At 40.8% G+C, this 14334-nt stretch overlaps 1 protein-coding gene across 3 annotated transcripts in view; it reads left to right on the top strand.

The window, feature by feature from the left end:
- KALRN (kalirin RhoGEF kinase) overlaps window positions 1-14334 on the top strand; it is a 536138-nt gene that overhangs the window by 361325 nt on the left and 160479 nt on the right. For 2 of the 3 annotated variants that reach the window (XM_086615857.1, XM_086615858.1), the window contains 6 exons: window positions 2779-2898; window positions 5612-5830; window positions 8977-9126; window positions 10059-10173; window positions 12834-12949; window positions 13515-13637. In XM_086615857.1, coding sequence (XP_086471983.1) covers window positions 2779-2898; window positions 5612-5830; window positions 8977-9126; window positions 10059-10173; window positions 12834-12949; window positions 13515-13637 — 843 coding nt within the window. The remainder of the gene's footprint in view (window positions 1-2778; window positions 2899-5611; window positions 5831-8976; window positions 9127-10058; window positions 10174-12833; window positions 12950-13514; window positions 13638-14334) is intronic. The other variant, XM_086615859.1, reaches the window with a different exon arrangement.

A 14334-nucleotide genomic window follows, 5' to 3' on the forward strand; every position in this document is an offset into this window, starting at 1 on the left:
AGTCAAAGGTGGGAGCTGTTTCAGAAGTGTGGTGGTTGCTGTGTCTGACAACTCATGCTTTGCAGTGAAATTGTTCTCCAGTGGCAACTGTCTTTTATCTAAGACGCTGTCCATGTGTTTCTGCTTCTCCATTATTAAAAAAAATAAAAATGGTTAGGCCTTTTAAGAGAGTCTTTGGAGATTTATTTAACTCCAGGGTTATTTAATCACTGCTTCTACAAAGTTGATAAAATCTGTAATTTGTAGGAAATGTCTGTTTAAAGCCATCTTTTACTGTTGGCCTGTCTGCACGTTGCCAGATAATGGTGAATCTATTAACACAGGAAATGATCAGAGGAGTGTCTTGGTGCTGTATTAGCTGCTATACATATTTTAATGAAAAAGTATTAAGCACTATGTAATTAGGAGGCAATTCGTGAACAGGTCTTTTAAACCAGATATGAATGTGTAAATGCTCTCTTTGAACCGTTTCACAGTCTACTTCCAAACCAGTGGCAGCAAAAGCCCCTACAGGTGATACAGGTGACTGGGTTTTGCACTTAGACTTAAGAAGCTTTGGATATGCAACTGAAATTTTTTCTTACTGTATGTAAACAACACGTGCAAAAGAAGAGGCAAAACACCTAAGAGAAAAACATTTCTATGGAAAAAGCTGCTGCAATGGCAAATGAGGCCCTGACGTTTAAGTGTTAGACTTCTGGAAGTAGAATGGGCTCATTATTTAAGTTCTTTCAAGCAAAACTTGCTAATGTTTGAGGGCTCACTGGGCCTGGAAGAGGGAGTGCAGGAGCCCCACAGTGAGTGCCTGAGCCCACAGTCTGGGCACAACTCAGGGATGGCAGCAGCCTTGGCCAAGGAGAGCGCTGTAAGCATTGCTGGCAAGATGTAGTCCATCAGAACCTGACCTGAACTGCTTTACCCTGAATATTTTTATGTCAACAAGATAGTTGTACGTTGGAATGCACGTGTATCATTAACACTGGAGGAAACCTGGCTGCTTTTGGTTGTATGATCCCTCTTCCTCCTTACTCAATCTTGTTCCTATTAGCTTTTCACTAATTGAGTTGCTTTGTTTTAAGACTGAGGCTGCACTGGTTTTATTACTATTTAGAGACTCGGATATTTATATGAAATCTGCATCAAAACCTCTGTGGCAGGTTTTGAAAATTTCAGCTCAAATGAAAGCTGTTCCCAAGAGGACCCTGTCATGCCCTGATTGTATTGTTTTAAAAAAAAAAAAAATCTGGTGCATTTTTAACATACATACTCAGTATTTCCTACACTCTAAATGGCCCAAGCCAAGATATATCACGGTATATAAAATGTGAAAGCATGTCTTGCTTTATGATGTCCTTACTTCAAGTCTTTCCCAGATACAGTGGTTCCTTGGTTAACTTCAGCTTTTTGGTACCATGTAGTAGGTAATAATGTAGCTTTCGTGTCTGATGGATTATAGAGAATGCCAGCCAAAAAGATTGCCATATGATAACCTGATTTCTTTTCCTTTAAATCTTTGTTGCATTTCCCACAGGAACAATAACACCTGCTGATGAAAGAGAGAAAGCTGACAAATGAAATCTTCCACACTGTTGTACTGAGCAGAATGTAATTTTCTACAAATTAGGGTCAGCTACATGTGTAGATGGCTCTCCTTTCTTTCTTGTAGGGAAAACTCATTTTCCTACCCTGTGGGGAACTGAATGGCTGTAACTAGGGTGATATATGATGTAGGGATAAAAACCAAAACAACAGAAAATACCTATTTCTTTCAGAAAATTTAATGGATCACTTGGTGAAAATGAAGCCACAAAAGGGAAATTACTATGTAGAATATTGCAGCAAAGTCAATTTTGGAGCTTTGTAAATCATGAGCTAAATTTAGGGCAGTGATTGGGCAGTCAGGATTTCCTGTGCATCTGTGAATTTAATTCAGCAACTTTCTGGCTTTATTGGAATAATTTACACCCACACAGGTAGAAAATAGGCTTTGAAACAGCACAGCAAAGCACTTGCAGTGTGTTCTTGGTGTTAATTTTCGAAAACCATGTCTTAAAATAGCAGAAAATGCTGCTTCTTAAATGAATAAATACAAGCTTGATAGATTAATTATGTATATTTAGGATTTGATTCTGCAGTCATTACAGCATCGGTTGCATGTCTACAAGTAATCTGAATATCCCTGAAGTAAAGCTTCTTGACTAAATATAAAAAGCGAGACCTGGGATTTCTTGCTAGCCCTGCATGCAGGTGGAAACTCCAACTGCATCTTAACTCTGTGGCCAGATGAGATGAACTGCATCTTCTCCCTCTTCACCCTTAAGCTCTGACTTTTGTGTGAAAGAAACACAGGCAAGTAGGGCAGAAAGGAGTGGCAAAGTCCATGATTACAGTTAGAAATTTGAAAAAGAGAGAGATCTTTGTGTTTAATTTCGAATCTCCCTCATTATGCTTTGTGGTTTTGCCCTGGTGTATATGCATAGGGGAACATCCATTTTTGTGATCACCTTGGAAATGAAAGCCCTTTGCTATCCAAATATCCATGTAAATATTTTGGGAGTTTAATTCTTCAAGCAATAACTTCTTTAATAAGATCTTTGTCCTCTGAAAATATATGTCATTAAGTCTTTATCCTAGGATTTCTTTCTGATCACTGACTAAACCTGAAACCCCACTGGGCAAAGTACCTTTTTGTTATCCAGGCTGAAGCATTTCTGATCAGTGACTACATAAACCTTTGTGCTGAAGCAAACTTTCCATAAGCACATCCTTTCTTTACAGGTGCTTGGCTGGATCCGGAATGGTGAATCAATGCTGAATGCAAGCCTTGTCAATGCAAGCTCCCTCTCTGAAGCTGAGCAGCTCCAACGAGAGCATGAGCAGTTTCAGCTGGCCATAGAGGTAACACGAATAAATGAACTCTGTTTCTCCTTCTGTGGTCAACGTCATACAAAAGGTTATCTCTTGGGCATCAGTCATTGCTTACTTGAAGGAAGGGAAGGAATAAAACCTTTAGAAAATCAACTTGGCATTAAACTCTTAGTGCAGCCAGAGGTTAATAGTGAAATAAATTATTTATCATCTGCAGCTAATTCTTTGGCTGTCAGATATCACTCTTTCCATTCATGAAAATGACACTTATGCATCTCCTGATAATGTCTTTGGTAAAAAAAAAATAAATAAATTAACATTCACAAAGTGATCTGAAAATGGGAAAAGTTTGTGACGTCAGTTTCTTCCTATGTCCATCATTTGGAGATCATTTCACAGCATTCATTTATGAATATCTTTGTTACTGGGTAATGCTCTCACATGAAATCTTTGGTTCATTCAACTCTCCTTTTGTTGACAGCAAGTGAGACATTCATTCAAACCCACATTCTCAAATAACTTTAGAGACAAGAGGGGTGATTTTTACAACTTGCCTGCAAAACTGAGCTTTTGCCCCTACTTGCCCTGGAGTAGCACGTCTTTGACCTGGCCCTCAAAAACTAATTGTGAGCCAACTCATTTGCCTCACTCACGGGGCCAGCACATGGCAGGAGGAATAGCACTCTGAGCTGCTTTCCTTTGGATGAGAAGGCAGTGGAGGACTATGGACTCCCCTGAGTAGGGCACTGGAAGACTCATAGTTAGGCTCAGTATTTTTATATATCTTTGTCATTATGAACAAACCCTACTCTCACAGGATGTGCTCACTCCAGTGTGAGAAAGAAGGAGCATTGCTTTCTCCTGTTCCTGCTTAACAAGGTGTATATGCTTCCCAGGTTATGTTGTTACCTTTTTACAGAGCAAAGAACAAGTTGGAAAATGCCTTTATATGGTTTATATATATCTGAAAATAAAAAAACAAACTTTAAACTATGAAAATAATACTTCCATAATGGAAATTTGAAGAGATACCTGGTTTTGAGGAGGGAAAGTGTCTTTATGTCTTCTGGTAAACTTTAAATATGTCAATATACATTGCAGTTTTGCTAGTAAGTATAAAGTGTAAATCTCAGCTAATGACCTATTTTGATCCAGCTCCACTCACACTAAGGAGCAGCTGTTGCAGCTCCAAGGGAAAAGGAAGAAGTTTTCTATCAATTCTGTATGAGCTGGCTGGTACCAAGCTGTGCTGACCACATCTTGGCAGCCGTCGCCAGACAGCGGTGGGGAACAAGACACCCACTGGCTGCGTTATCGCAGCTTGCGGCCGTTGAGGAAGTGCTTGAGTTTGGTGGTAAATGCAAATCACAGAGGGAGAAGAGGGTTACACCACAGTAAGGGGAAAATAAGTTTTCAAAGGGAGAAAACACTAGATTAAATATTTAAAGTGTTTAAAGCTCAGTATGGAGAAGAGATCAGCAAAGCACACAGAGCAGACTGTTCTCTAAAGGCATTCTAGATGTGGAATTGATTTTCAGTTGAAATCCTTTAAAGTCTATTTAAAACAAGTATTACAACTCTAACATCAGTAAAGCAGCTGGATATTAAATTTAACCAGTTGTTCTTGAATGTCTTCCTAAATGTTTCTGCCAAGTATTAATCCTTTTTTTGCTAATAGCTTTCTCTACATTGCATTATTCATCAGTGTATTACCAGACGATTTCAAGCTTCTTTCCAGGTCCAAAGATTAGATCATAAAAATATCACATGAGAATTTGTCAGCAGCAGTTACAAATGGGATGCAGAACAGAGGAGTCTTTGGGAGATTTTTAGGGCTTCTGTTCAAAAGATTAAAATCAAATATTGGACTAAACCATGCCTGAACACACTTACTTAGGAGGCTGTGAAGGGCCAGGGACTGTTTTCCTCTCAGCAACCCACAGGAAGGTGTGGAACCACCACTTGGAAGAAGGTGTAACCACCACTTGGCTACTCTGAGTGGAGCTGGTGCAGGCTGGGGAATGGGGCAGATAATTCAGTCCTGCCTATAAAGTGGCTACTGCGTAAACTGAGGAACGGTGGGGAAAATGGCTTAACTCCCCCCGGCTCTGCCCTTAAAGGTAGCATAGTGTAGCTCCAGTATAAGTGAACTGACTTTCAGAAATGTATCTCGTAGGGGCTGATATTTGTGATATAGTTCATGCCATTTAGTAAGGCATCTTCCTGTTTTCTGGGGATGATGTTTTGCATCCTGCAGACAGGACAACTACACACATGAGTAAAGCTGCTGATGCCAGCAAAGTGCCTGGCATGAGTCAAATGAGAGGGATTAGGCCCATAGTTTGCTAGCTCTTTGTTTTATGCTTTTGTATCTGCACGTTGTCGGGGATGCAGTCAGCTCTGAGTACAGGCTGGGTGGGAGCTCAGCACAACAGCTGCCTGCATTGGGGTTGTCAAAATGGATCCACTGGGAACCCCACCCCGGGTTGTTGCCCAAGTGGCAGTAGCTGATCAGTGGAGCTAACCCATCGCAGCCAGTGCTTGCTTGTCTCAAGCTTTAATAACATGTTGCAAATGTGTGTGAATAATTGAAACTAAAATGCTTTGCAGAATGTAACTGTTAACTGAAGATAACTCTGAAAATGTTTCGTTCTCTCACATCTCCATGCTCACACCTCACTTCACCTTTCTACCATATGTCTGGCACATCTATACAACCTCTCTTTCCTCCCCTCATACACAGTCCCTCTTTCATGCCACTTCCTTACAGAAGACACACCAGAGTGCCCTGCAGGTCCAGCAGAAAGCCGAAGTATTGCTACAGGCGGGGCATTACGATGCTGATGCTATCAGAGAGTGTGCCGAGAAGGTGGCCCTGCACTGGCAGCAGCTGATGCTGAAGATGGAGGACAGGCTCAAACTTGTCAATGCCTCAGTGGCCTTCTATAAAACCTCTGAGCAGGTGAGCTGAACAGTGTCATATCTGTGCCATAACATATGGCTACAGCCTGGGATTTAGCTCCCAGTATATAGTGCAAAGGTCTTGCCTCTCACCAAGATCAGCGGTGCAGGCTCCCACAGTGTTGGACTGTTCCAAATACCTGCTCTGCTAATACCACTAAGGAGCAGTGCTCGTTCTTCTCACTTTTCCTTGAGTAACCCCAAAAGTAGGAAGAGTGAGACTTCAGTCAGCCCTGCTTGCCCTTAAAATGTGCCTTTTTTCTTTATACATGTATTTGCACGTCTTCATCCACACATTAGGTGCATATAAACCTTTCTGTCACTGGAATAGGGCCAGCGTTGAGCTCTTGGGTGACTCCTAGCTGGTAGACACCACTGTGAGTGCACTCCATGATGTAGCAGTGCTGGTAGGTGTGGATTTTCTACTCTGACCCTGAGGGTCTTCTGCCAGCAAGGAGTCTCACAGCATTGGCAAAATTAACTGAAAAGACATTTGCTCCATTGGCATAGCAATGCTAAGCCACACGAGGTTTGAACTGGTCAAAATTGTTACTTTGACAAGTATTGCAAAAAAAACCCAAACAAAACCACAACACCCCCCTCCCCCCCCCCCCAAAAAAAAACCAAAAACCCACAAAACCAAAAAAAGGCAGTGTTTGCAATAACTTTCATCTTAAAGATTTCAGTAAAGCAATGTAATTCTTGATGTTTGGAGTTTTTTTAATTGTCCCCTTTCCAACAGGAAGAATTTCTGAAATCCCACCACTTTTGGTTCAAGTTCTCATGATATCAGAGTTAGTTTTGAGGAATATAAATCTGCTTTTCCTTGAGAACTACTTGCAATTAATTACTTGTTACTTTGTGAGCAACACTAGCCAGTGTTTTTACTAGTAGTTAAACACCACTATGCTGAAAAAGATGCCAAGATATGAAGGGATTTCTCTTAAATCCATCAGCAACACAGATAGTTACAGCAGTAACCATTATACGTTGACACAACTTTACTTCATTCCAGGTGTCCATGAATTGCAAAACACATTCCAGTGGGCCGCTGGTACGGTGGGATTATTCATCCCTTGCACAAACAGGCGCCATTCATGCTGTAGTCAGTGAGGATGAGTGTCATAGTGTGGATGCCTGAATGGCCTTGCCTGGTGTAATTTACTGCAGCCAGGCAGTTGTGTTAGCATGGACATTGCGGGAACTTGTGGTTTTATACAAAAGGCAGCAGTGATATCCATTAAATTTTCTATTGTATCACACAGTTAGTTCCTCAATTAGAGAACCAGACATGGGAAGTTTTTTCGCACAACTAAACATATCATTATAGAAAGAGATTGTTTTTTTCCTTAGCATTGAGGCTGTAGACCATCTTTGGGGCCCTTTTTGATGTTGTTTGTTTAATGCACTTTTAAGATTGTTTAAGATGAATTCATTCCTTATAATAAATGTCAAAGACATATACAGTCCCTGCTGCATTCAAGATTGAAATGGTTTACTGCTAGTGGAGGATTGTGAGAAATTAAAACCATTAAGGGATTCATTAGTGCTTTAGACAGTCAAATGTGCTGGTCAAAATATGCATAGCCAGTAATTTATCAATTCGGTCTCTCTTCCTCTTTCCAAGTCATAGACAAGCATATTGCAGTGCCCACCAGTTCATTCACTAGTTGTGTCTATTCAGCAGATGTTTAGGGCAAAGATCATTCAGTCTTTGAATGCTCATAAACTCACTTTATGTTGATTTGAATGCTCATAAGCCCCCTTTATATTAATTTCTCTCATCATCTTGAGAGATGATTTTTGCATGTGTAGAGACCATCATTTCTAAAAAGATGTGGACCCCAGGCAGTCCATCTACTTTCATTTTTCAAGTTGCCACAGTCCAGTAGAGTACCAAAGTTTTCAAGAACTGAGAAGTAAAACGGAAATGTTTTTCTGTGCCTGAATGACACATGGGGCACTTGCTCTCCGATAAATGTTTGAGGGTGAATGCTGGTTTGCATCCAAGCAAGAAGATGATTTCAGATTGTCAAATGCTTAAGGTCCTTGAACAGCCTGGCAGCAGGGTAAGTTGATCAGTTCACCTCAGTTCATCAGTTTTTAAATTGAGTTTGATGTGTTCAGGAATGGAGTTATGTGAAAATGGCCTGCGACGGTGCGGAGGATTGGTGGGTGATGCTGGAGTCTCTTCCAGACTATGCTTTTCAGCATGTACGGTCCTCTGAATTATAACTGTGTTCACATAAAAGTTGCAGGAGTGAGTGAGAAAAGAGTGAACATGGTTAGCTGGACCCCCAGCAATAACTGACTGGATCTTGAGTAATCTCAGCAGTGGAGCGTGTAGGAAGAGCCCTCTGGGAGACAAGAGGAAAGTTCCAAATGGTCCTGAAACCTTTTGCAGTTTTTTTCGTATCTGCACCGGCCACCAAGAGTCATTCTCAGGATCTGCAAAGCAAAAGACTCAGCCTTGTCCGAGGCCACTGCATACACAGTTTCCAGACTGTACTGGTTTATTTACCTCATTCCCATTGTTCTACCAAGATAGAAGACACTTGTGCAAGTCCTAAACAGTGGAACACCTGCATCCACCTAGGCTGTGACACTGATTTAATGTCTATTGGTTTCCATCAGTCTTTACCAAAGCTGTATAGGAAGCAACTAACATGCAGCTGAAGAGAATTAGTTCCAGCTTCAGACTTTGTTTCAGGGAAGTATTTAAGCATGCATTTTTCTTTAAGTATGTGCTAAGTCACTTGACTTCAGTGGGATTTAGACACATCTAAAGCACCCTTCCAGAATAGGATTGTTTCCTGAATGATTCACTGGGGCCAACACTGACCCCTGCCCTGATTCAACCTTTTGAGCTTCCCCCTGAATATCCATTGGAAGAGGAGAAGGGTTTATCAACCTTAAACCACATGAATTGCATCCCAAACAGTAGAGATCCCTATGGGTAAGAAGAACTACTAGATCATTGTGTCCAGGGCCTGTTTCATACCCACTTATCCTCTATGCCATGACCTATATATGCCAATGACCAAAGATTTAGATTTGAAATGTTATTGGTGATAGAGTTTTACTGAATATATTCCTCCTGATTATGATTGTAGATAACTGAATTGTTGTGCTGTGGACGTGTTTCAGGTGTGCAGCGTATTGGAGAGCTTGGAGCAAGAATACAGACGGGATGAAGACTGGTGCGGAGGTCGAGATAAACTTGGACCAGCAGCGGAGATAGACCATGTCATCCCTCTGATCAGCAAACATCTAGAACAGAAGGAAGCTTTTCTCAAGGTCTTACTTTAGTTCTCTAATAAATCAGGAAAACTCTCCATGAAGTAGTCACTTTAGAGCAGTGTTGGTGAGTTTGGGAGGATCCTCTAAGGTGTAATTCCAGTTGAGCTACTGGCTGGGTGTATAAGCCCCAGGCCAGTTTCACGCTGTTATACTAGGGGTAATAAGCATTATCATCAATGCATATCTTGGAGAGATGTCATCAGGGCTAATTAGGTGGTATCTGCATTGCACTTGGATGTTAGTTGAGCTGGTTCAAAGTTCAAATTGTCAAAATTGCATATGATAAGCACTATAAATGACAGGTATTATACAACATTTTGGCTTATACAAACCATCCAGCATTTCAAATTTTGTTCTCCAAGACAATTACTGAAAAACTACTAACAACTGAAGCAACTGTGTCTCTGCAGGGCAGCACCAGGATGGAGACAGATTTCCTCCTGCCTTCCAGGTGCTGCTTTGTAAGAACTGTGGAGCTGATAGGCTGACAAGTCAATTGCTAGCCAGCCTCCCACCTTCCTCAAAAACTGATGTACAACATGAAACTACCCTTACAGGCAAGGTTTATGAAATTATGCCTCTAGATTGTACATTTTTTGAAACAATGAGTACTATTCTTGAGAGATGGGTTAGCTTTGCTTAGAGTGAAAATATGTGATGTACTAGCTCGTTCCAAACAGTCATTTTATTATTGTAATTAATTTACCTTAATATATAAAATCAGCCACTATATTCAAAATTACTCATGTGTTTTAATACATTTATGAGGCTGTTAATTTGCTGAGTTTATTGACTCTTAGCTGAAGGTCTCATGTTCCCATATGAAACAGACCTTCTGCCTGCAAAATAAGCAGAGAACTCCCCTGGGTCCTCTTTGCTTTCTTTGCTCATCTTTACTAATTCTTTTTCATGGGGGCTGTTTTTCTTAGGCCTGCACGCTGGCACGAAGGAACGCTGAGGTATTCCTCAAGTACATCCACAGGAACAATGTCAGCATGCCTGGAGTAGCAAGCCATACCCGGGGGCCCGAGCAGCAAGTGAAAGGTTGGTGCTCTCGTGCAATGACAGCATTGAAGGTTTTGTTTGCTTCCCCCTCTGCTGGTGTGGTCATCGTAAAGTTTGTGGACATGCTGAGAAGGCACCTTAAGTTTTGCCATCTGCTGTTACTAAAATGATACATATGCCAGACGCCTTTAGCAGTAGCAGTGAGGCCTCTCAGAAGGTGATCCTTCCTCTGCTAGGCATGCGTTCCTACACCAATCTCTGCTGTTGCAAGCAGTGGTGGAGGAAAAAAGGAAAAGGGTTTGAAACATGGGCCCTCTCTGGCTTCTCTTGTCAGGAGAGTCCGTGGGAGTGACACTATGCCATCCTCTATCACGTAGGTTGTCAGCTGAGATGTCAGACAGTATTTTGCCTTGATATCTATAAAATGCATTAACAAATAAGCGCATATCAAATACAATGTCTAGATGCATCCTGTTGCTACTGAGCACTGGGAAAGTATGAACTCCAAACTTGTTTGTTCCTAGGATGGATCTGCTATTTTTTTGTCTCTGGAATCCTATTTGATGTCCTACCACATCAGAAAATCACTAGCAAAAGTATCTGCCTGTAGTTAACTTTCTTTTGGTCAAAAGAACGCTGCTTACAAGCAGATGATACATCTGAGATGTTTGAAATGTTGCCACTCCTCTGCTTAATTAAACAATTATTAATCTATGCCTAGCATTGCTCAAAAGTACTGATAAGACTGAGCAAAGTGATTCTGCAGAACTAAACCATTTTTTGTCGTTATTATTGGCTTTCCTACAAGCTGCAGAAAGAGACAGGTTAAAAGCAGTGCAGTCATTGTATATGTGGGAGGGATGGGAACTTTGGTTAAACACAGAAGATGAAAATGTTGCTGCTGAAGAGATTATTTTCCTTCCTTTCTTTCAATACCAGTTCTTCAATGTTATTAGGAGTTTGTTCAACTTCCCCCTCTACTGTGTCAAATGCTTGTTGTTGTTGTGGACTTTTGTTCCCTACTGTTGAAAAATCACGGGAAAATTAATTAAGCCCTGACTCAGCAAGCCCTTGAATATGCACCTGATATAAGCTTGTAAATGTTCCTCACTGAGCTTGTTTGAAATGACTCACTTATATAAAAATCAGCTTGTATATCAGACTTTTTGTAAGCTAAATGTGTATTCTTATGCTTCACGAGTCTATCTACAGAACATCTTTGAAGTGAACACTTTAGTTCAGAATAAAAGCATCGTTTAGTGGGATGCTTATTGTACTTCCAAATTAAAGTCATTAATAAAGAACAAAATTAGTTTTATTTGGCATAAACTGTTTCTGCAGAGACCTGATCTAGAGCACCCATGACAAACTTCAAGTTCATTTGGTCATTCAGACTAAGTTCCCGTTGTCCTCAGCAGGGACCAGATTAGGATTACAAATTTTTTGACCATAATCGGTGTCGCGCTTGTCAATGGGGATGAATACATCCAATTCTGTTTCCTGCCACCAGTGTTGAAACATAAGCGATGAATATCAGTACATTCAGAAAGGGCTTAGGGTGAGACAGGTTATCAACAGGAGCTGTAAATGATCCTAAGTCACTGTAAGTGGCTGAGAAGCCAGACTCAATGTTTCAATACAAAAGAGCGTAGCTGCTGCTGCCTAGGCTGCCTGTGCCTAAGTCCTCTCTAGTGGATGCTCCACTGTGAGGATAGGACAGGAGGGCTCCAGGCCTTATTGCCGAGGTAGCTACCTGGACTCCATACCCAGACATGGCTGGGATGAGCCATGCTGCTGCCAGCTACGCATGACTTAGCTCAGCTTAATTAGAAAAACTCAGGTTAACTAAGGTTTGTGTTAGCATCAATCTCTTGTACTCTCTCTGCGTGGAAATTTTCAGTTAAACCCATGGTAGTTTTTAAAGAGTTAAATCACACGTTTTTATCACATTGATATGGTCTGGCTGAGCACTTGAGTTTTGAAGGAGAACGCATTTGTCCTAGACTCCAAGGAGTAGCAAGTCTCCTGCCAGTCTCTTGAATCTGTGTGTCTTCAACATCCCCATCACATAGAAAACCGTTTAAAGGAGCAGTACCAGACCTCAACCCCAAATCGTAGCCCAGGAGTAACTGCACAGGGAGCACACAGAGGGCTGCCAGGCAGCACAACTGTGTAAGAAACCTTACCAGGTATGTAAAGCTGGGGGCTCAGGTCTGAATTACGTTCGATCATGACCAGAGCTCTGCATGGGACAGTAGGCTTTGGTGCCAAGTGCTGGGTAGTGTGTGGCCAGAGCAACAGACAAGGCAGTAAAAGAGTAACTTCTCCTATGTCAACCAGTACCAGACTCCTGAAATAAGCAACAGAAGAGAATGAGAGGACTAGAAATCATGTATCCTGGTATATTTACTGGAGTAAATCCCAAACTCTGTTCTAGCATCTTCTCCTTTACCAGATAACCGTGTAACTGCACTTTTTTTGTATTGTGTAAGGGTTTTTGTTTTGTGGTGGTTTTTGTTTTGTTTTGTTTTTTTAAACAGCCCCTTTGAATCAATGCTTGTTTTCAAGAAGTACAATCTCAGGGGCTCTGCTCTTGGGAATGTGGTCCAGGCAGAGCAAGTAAATTCAGTTTTTATGGCTTATTTCTGTATACACTCATTGAGTCACTGGTCATGCAGACGTTTTCCTTTGCCCTACAGCCATTCTGAGTGAGCTGCTGCAGAGGGAGAACCGGGTCCTTCACTTCTGGACCCTGAAGAAGCGAAGATTAGATCAGTGCCAACAATATGTTGTCTTTGAGCGCAGTGCCAAGCAGGTAGTGTAAAAACTCCACTTTGTCTTTCTGTCCTGGCAATGTGTAAGTATTTCTTGTATCCATGTAATGCCTCTGTATGGGGTTCCTGTTGCAATCTCAAGTTGTATTTGAAAGCTGTAACTTTTGAAAACCTGACTAATGTAAATTTTTAAAACAATTTAAGAAAATGCCAAAACCCAACTACAAAACTCAGTATTTTTGCCAGATCAGATTAATTTCTGGATTTGTTCGTTTGTTTGAAAAAAAACTATAAGAGCAAACTAGGTTTATTGAACTACTTCTGAATGCCTTCTCTGAGTGTAGATTTATCTGTTTGTAGGTAGAATTCCCTACTGTCCTTTTTCTCCTAGGAAACATATAGCACCTTTTTTATCCTCTCCCACCGGCTTTGATTACTGTATTCTCTTTATGTGTTACTAGAAAGTGGTCTAGTATATGCAGTATTAAGTCCCAATGGATTTGATATCCTTTATTTGGCAGATTTTTTTTTTTGTCAGAGGATTAGTTCTTGAAATACAAAGACTATTTGTTTTATTTTTCCTTTGGTTGTTTTCGACGTTCACAGGCCTTAGACTGGATCCAAGAAACAGGTGAATATTACCTCTCTACTCACAACTCCACAGGGGAATCAGCAGAAGAAACTCAGGAACTCCTGAAGGAATATGGGGAATTCAGAGTACCTGCCAAGGTAAGCAGTGACTTTAATCTAATTATGGCATCTGCCTTAGTCTATGTTTATGATCCTGTTTCAATGCCTTAAATCTGTCTAATAGGATTCTCTTGATTTTGTATTTTCCTCCTGATGTTCCTAGCCCCAAAGAGAAATGTCTTTCGAGAACTGTGATCTTTCATTTTGAACAAGACATAGGCACAGAAAGGAGGTTTTCTCCCCCTTGGTCTGTACAGGTCATGGAGCATTTTAGTTCTGATTAGAAGGAAGAGAAAGTCCGTTTGCATACAGAGTTCACAGCAACCGAATGAGACATACGCTAGTTCCATCCTCAAATAATTATACAAGAATTGTATAACTAATGGATGTGAACATATCCAAGGTCATCTTGGATTCTATATTTGCTTCTTCTCTCATTAAAACCACAATTTGATTCATTAATTCCAGCTGGGTTGATCACAGATGACCGTTTATCTCATTAGAAATAATCTACTGATCCCAACAAAATACTTTAAATGGCTTTGTAAACTCCAGGGTGAACATTTTTAATACAAAGCTGCATTACCAAGAATCTATTAATTTATATGGAGCAATTCTGAGAAATCTGGAGGGGTTTACGGAGGAACGGTGATTGGATCTGCTTCAAATTAATTCAAACCATAGGTAATTCACAGACAGTGAATCCACAGGGGTATTAACAGTCGCTGATAAGGAT

The sequence above is a fragment of the Tauraco erythrolophus genome, chromosome 8, assembly GCF_009769465.1.
Source record: "Tauraco erythrolophus isolate bTauEry1 chromosome 8, bTauEry1.pri, whole genome shotgun sequence".
In the NCBI taxonomy this organism is placed as follows: Eukaryota; Metazoa; Chordata; class Aves; order Musophagiformes; family Musophagidae; genus Tauraco; species Tauraco erythrolophus.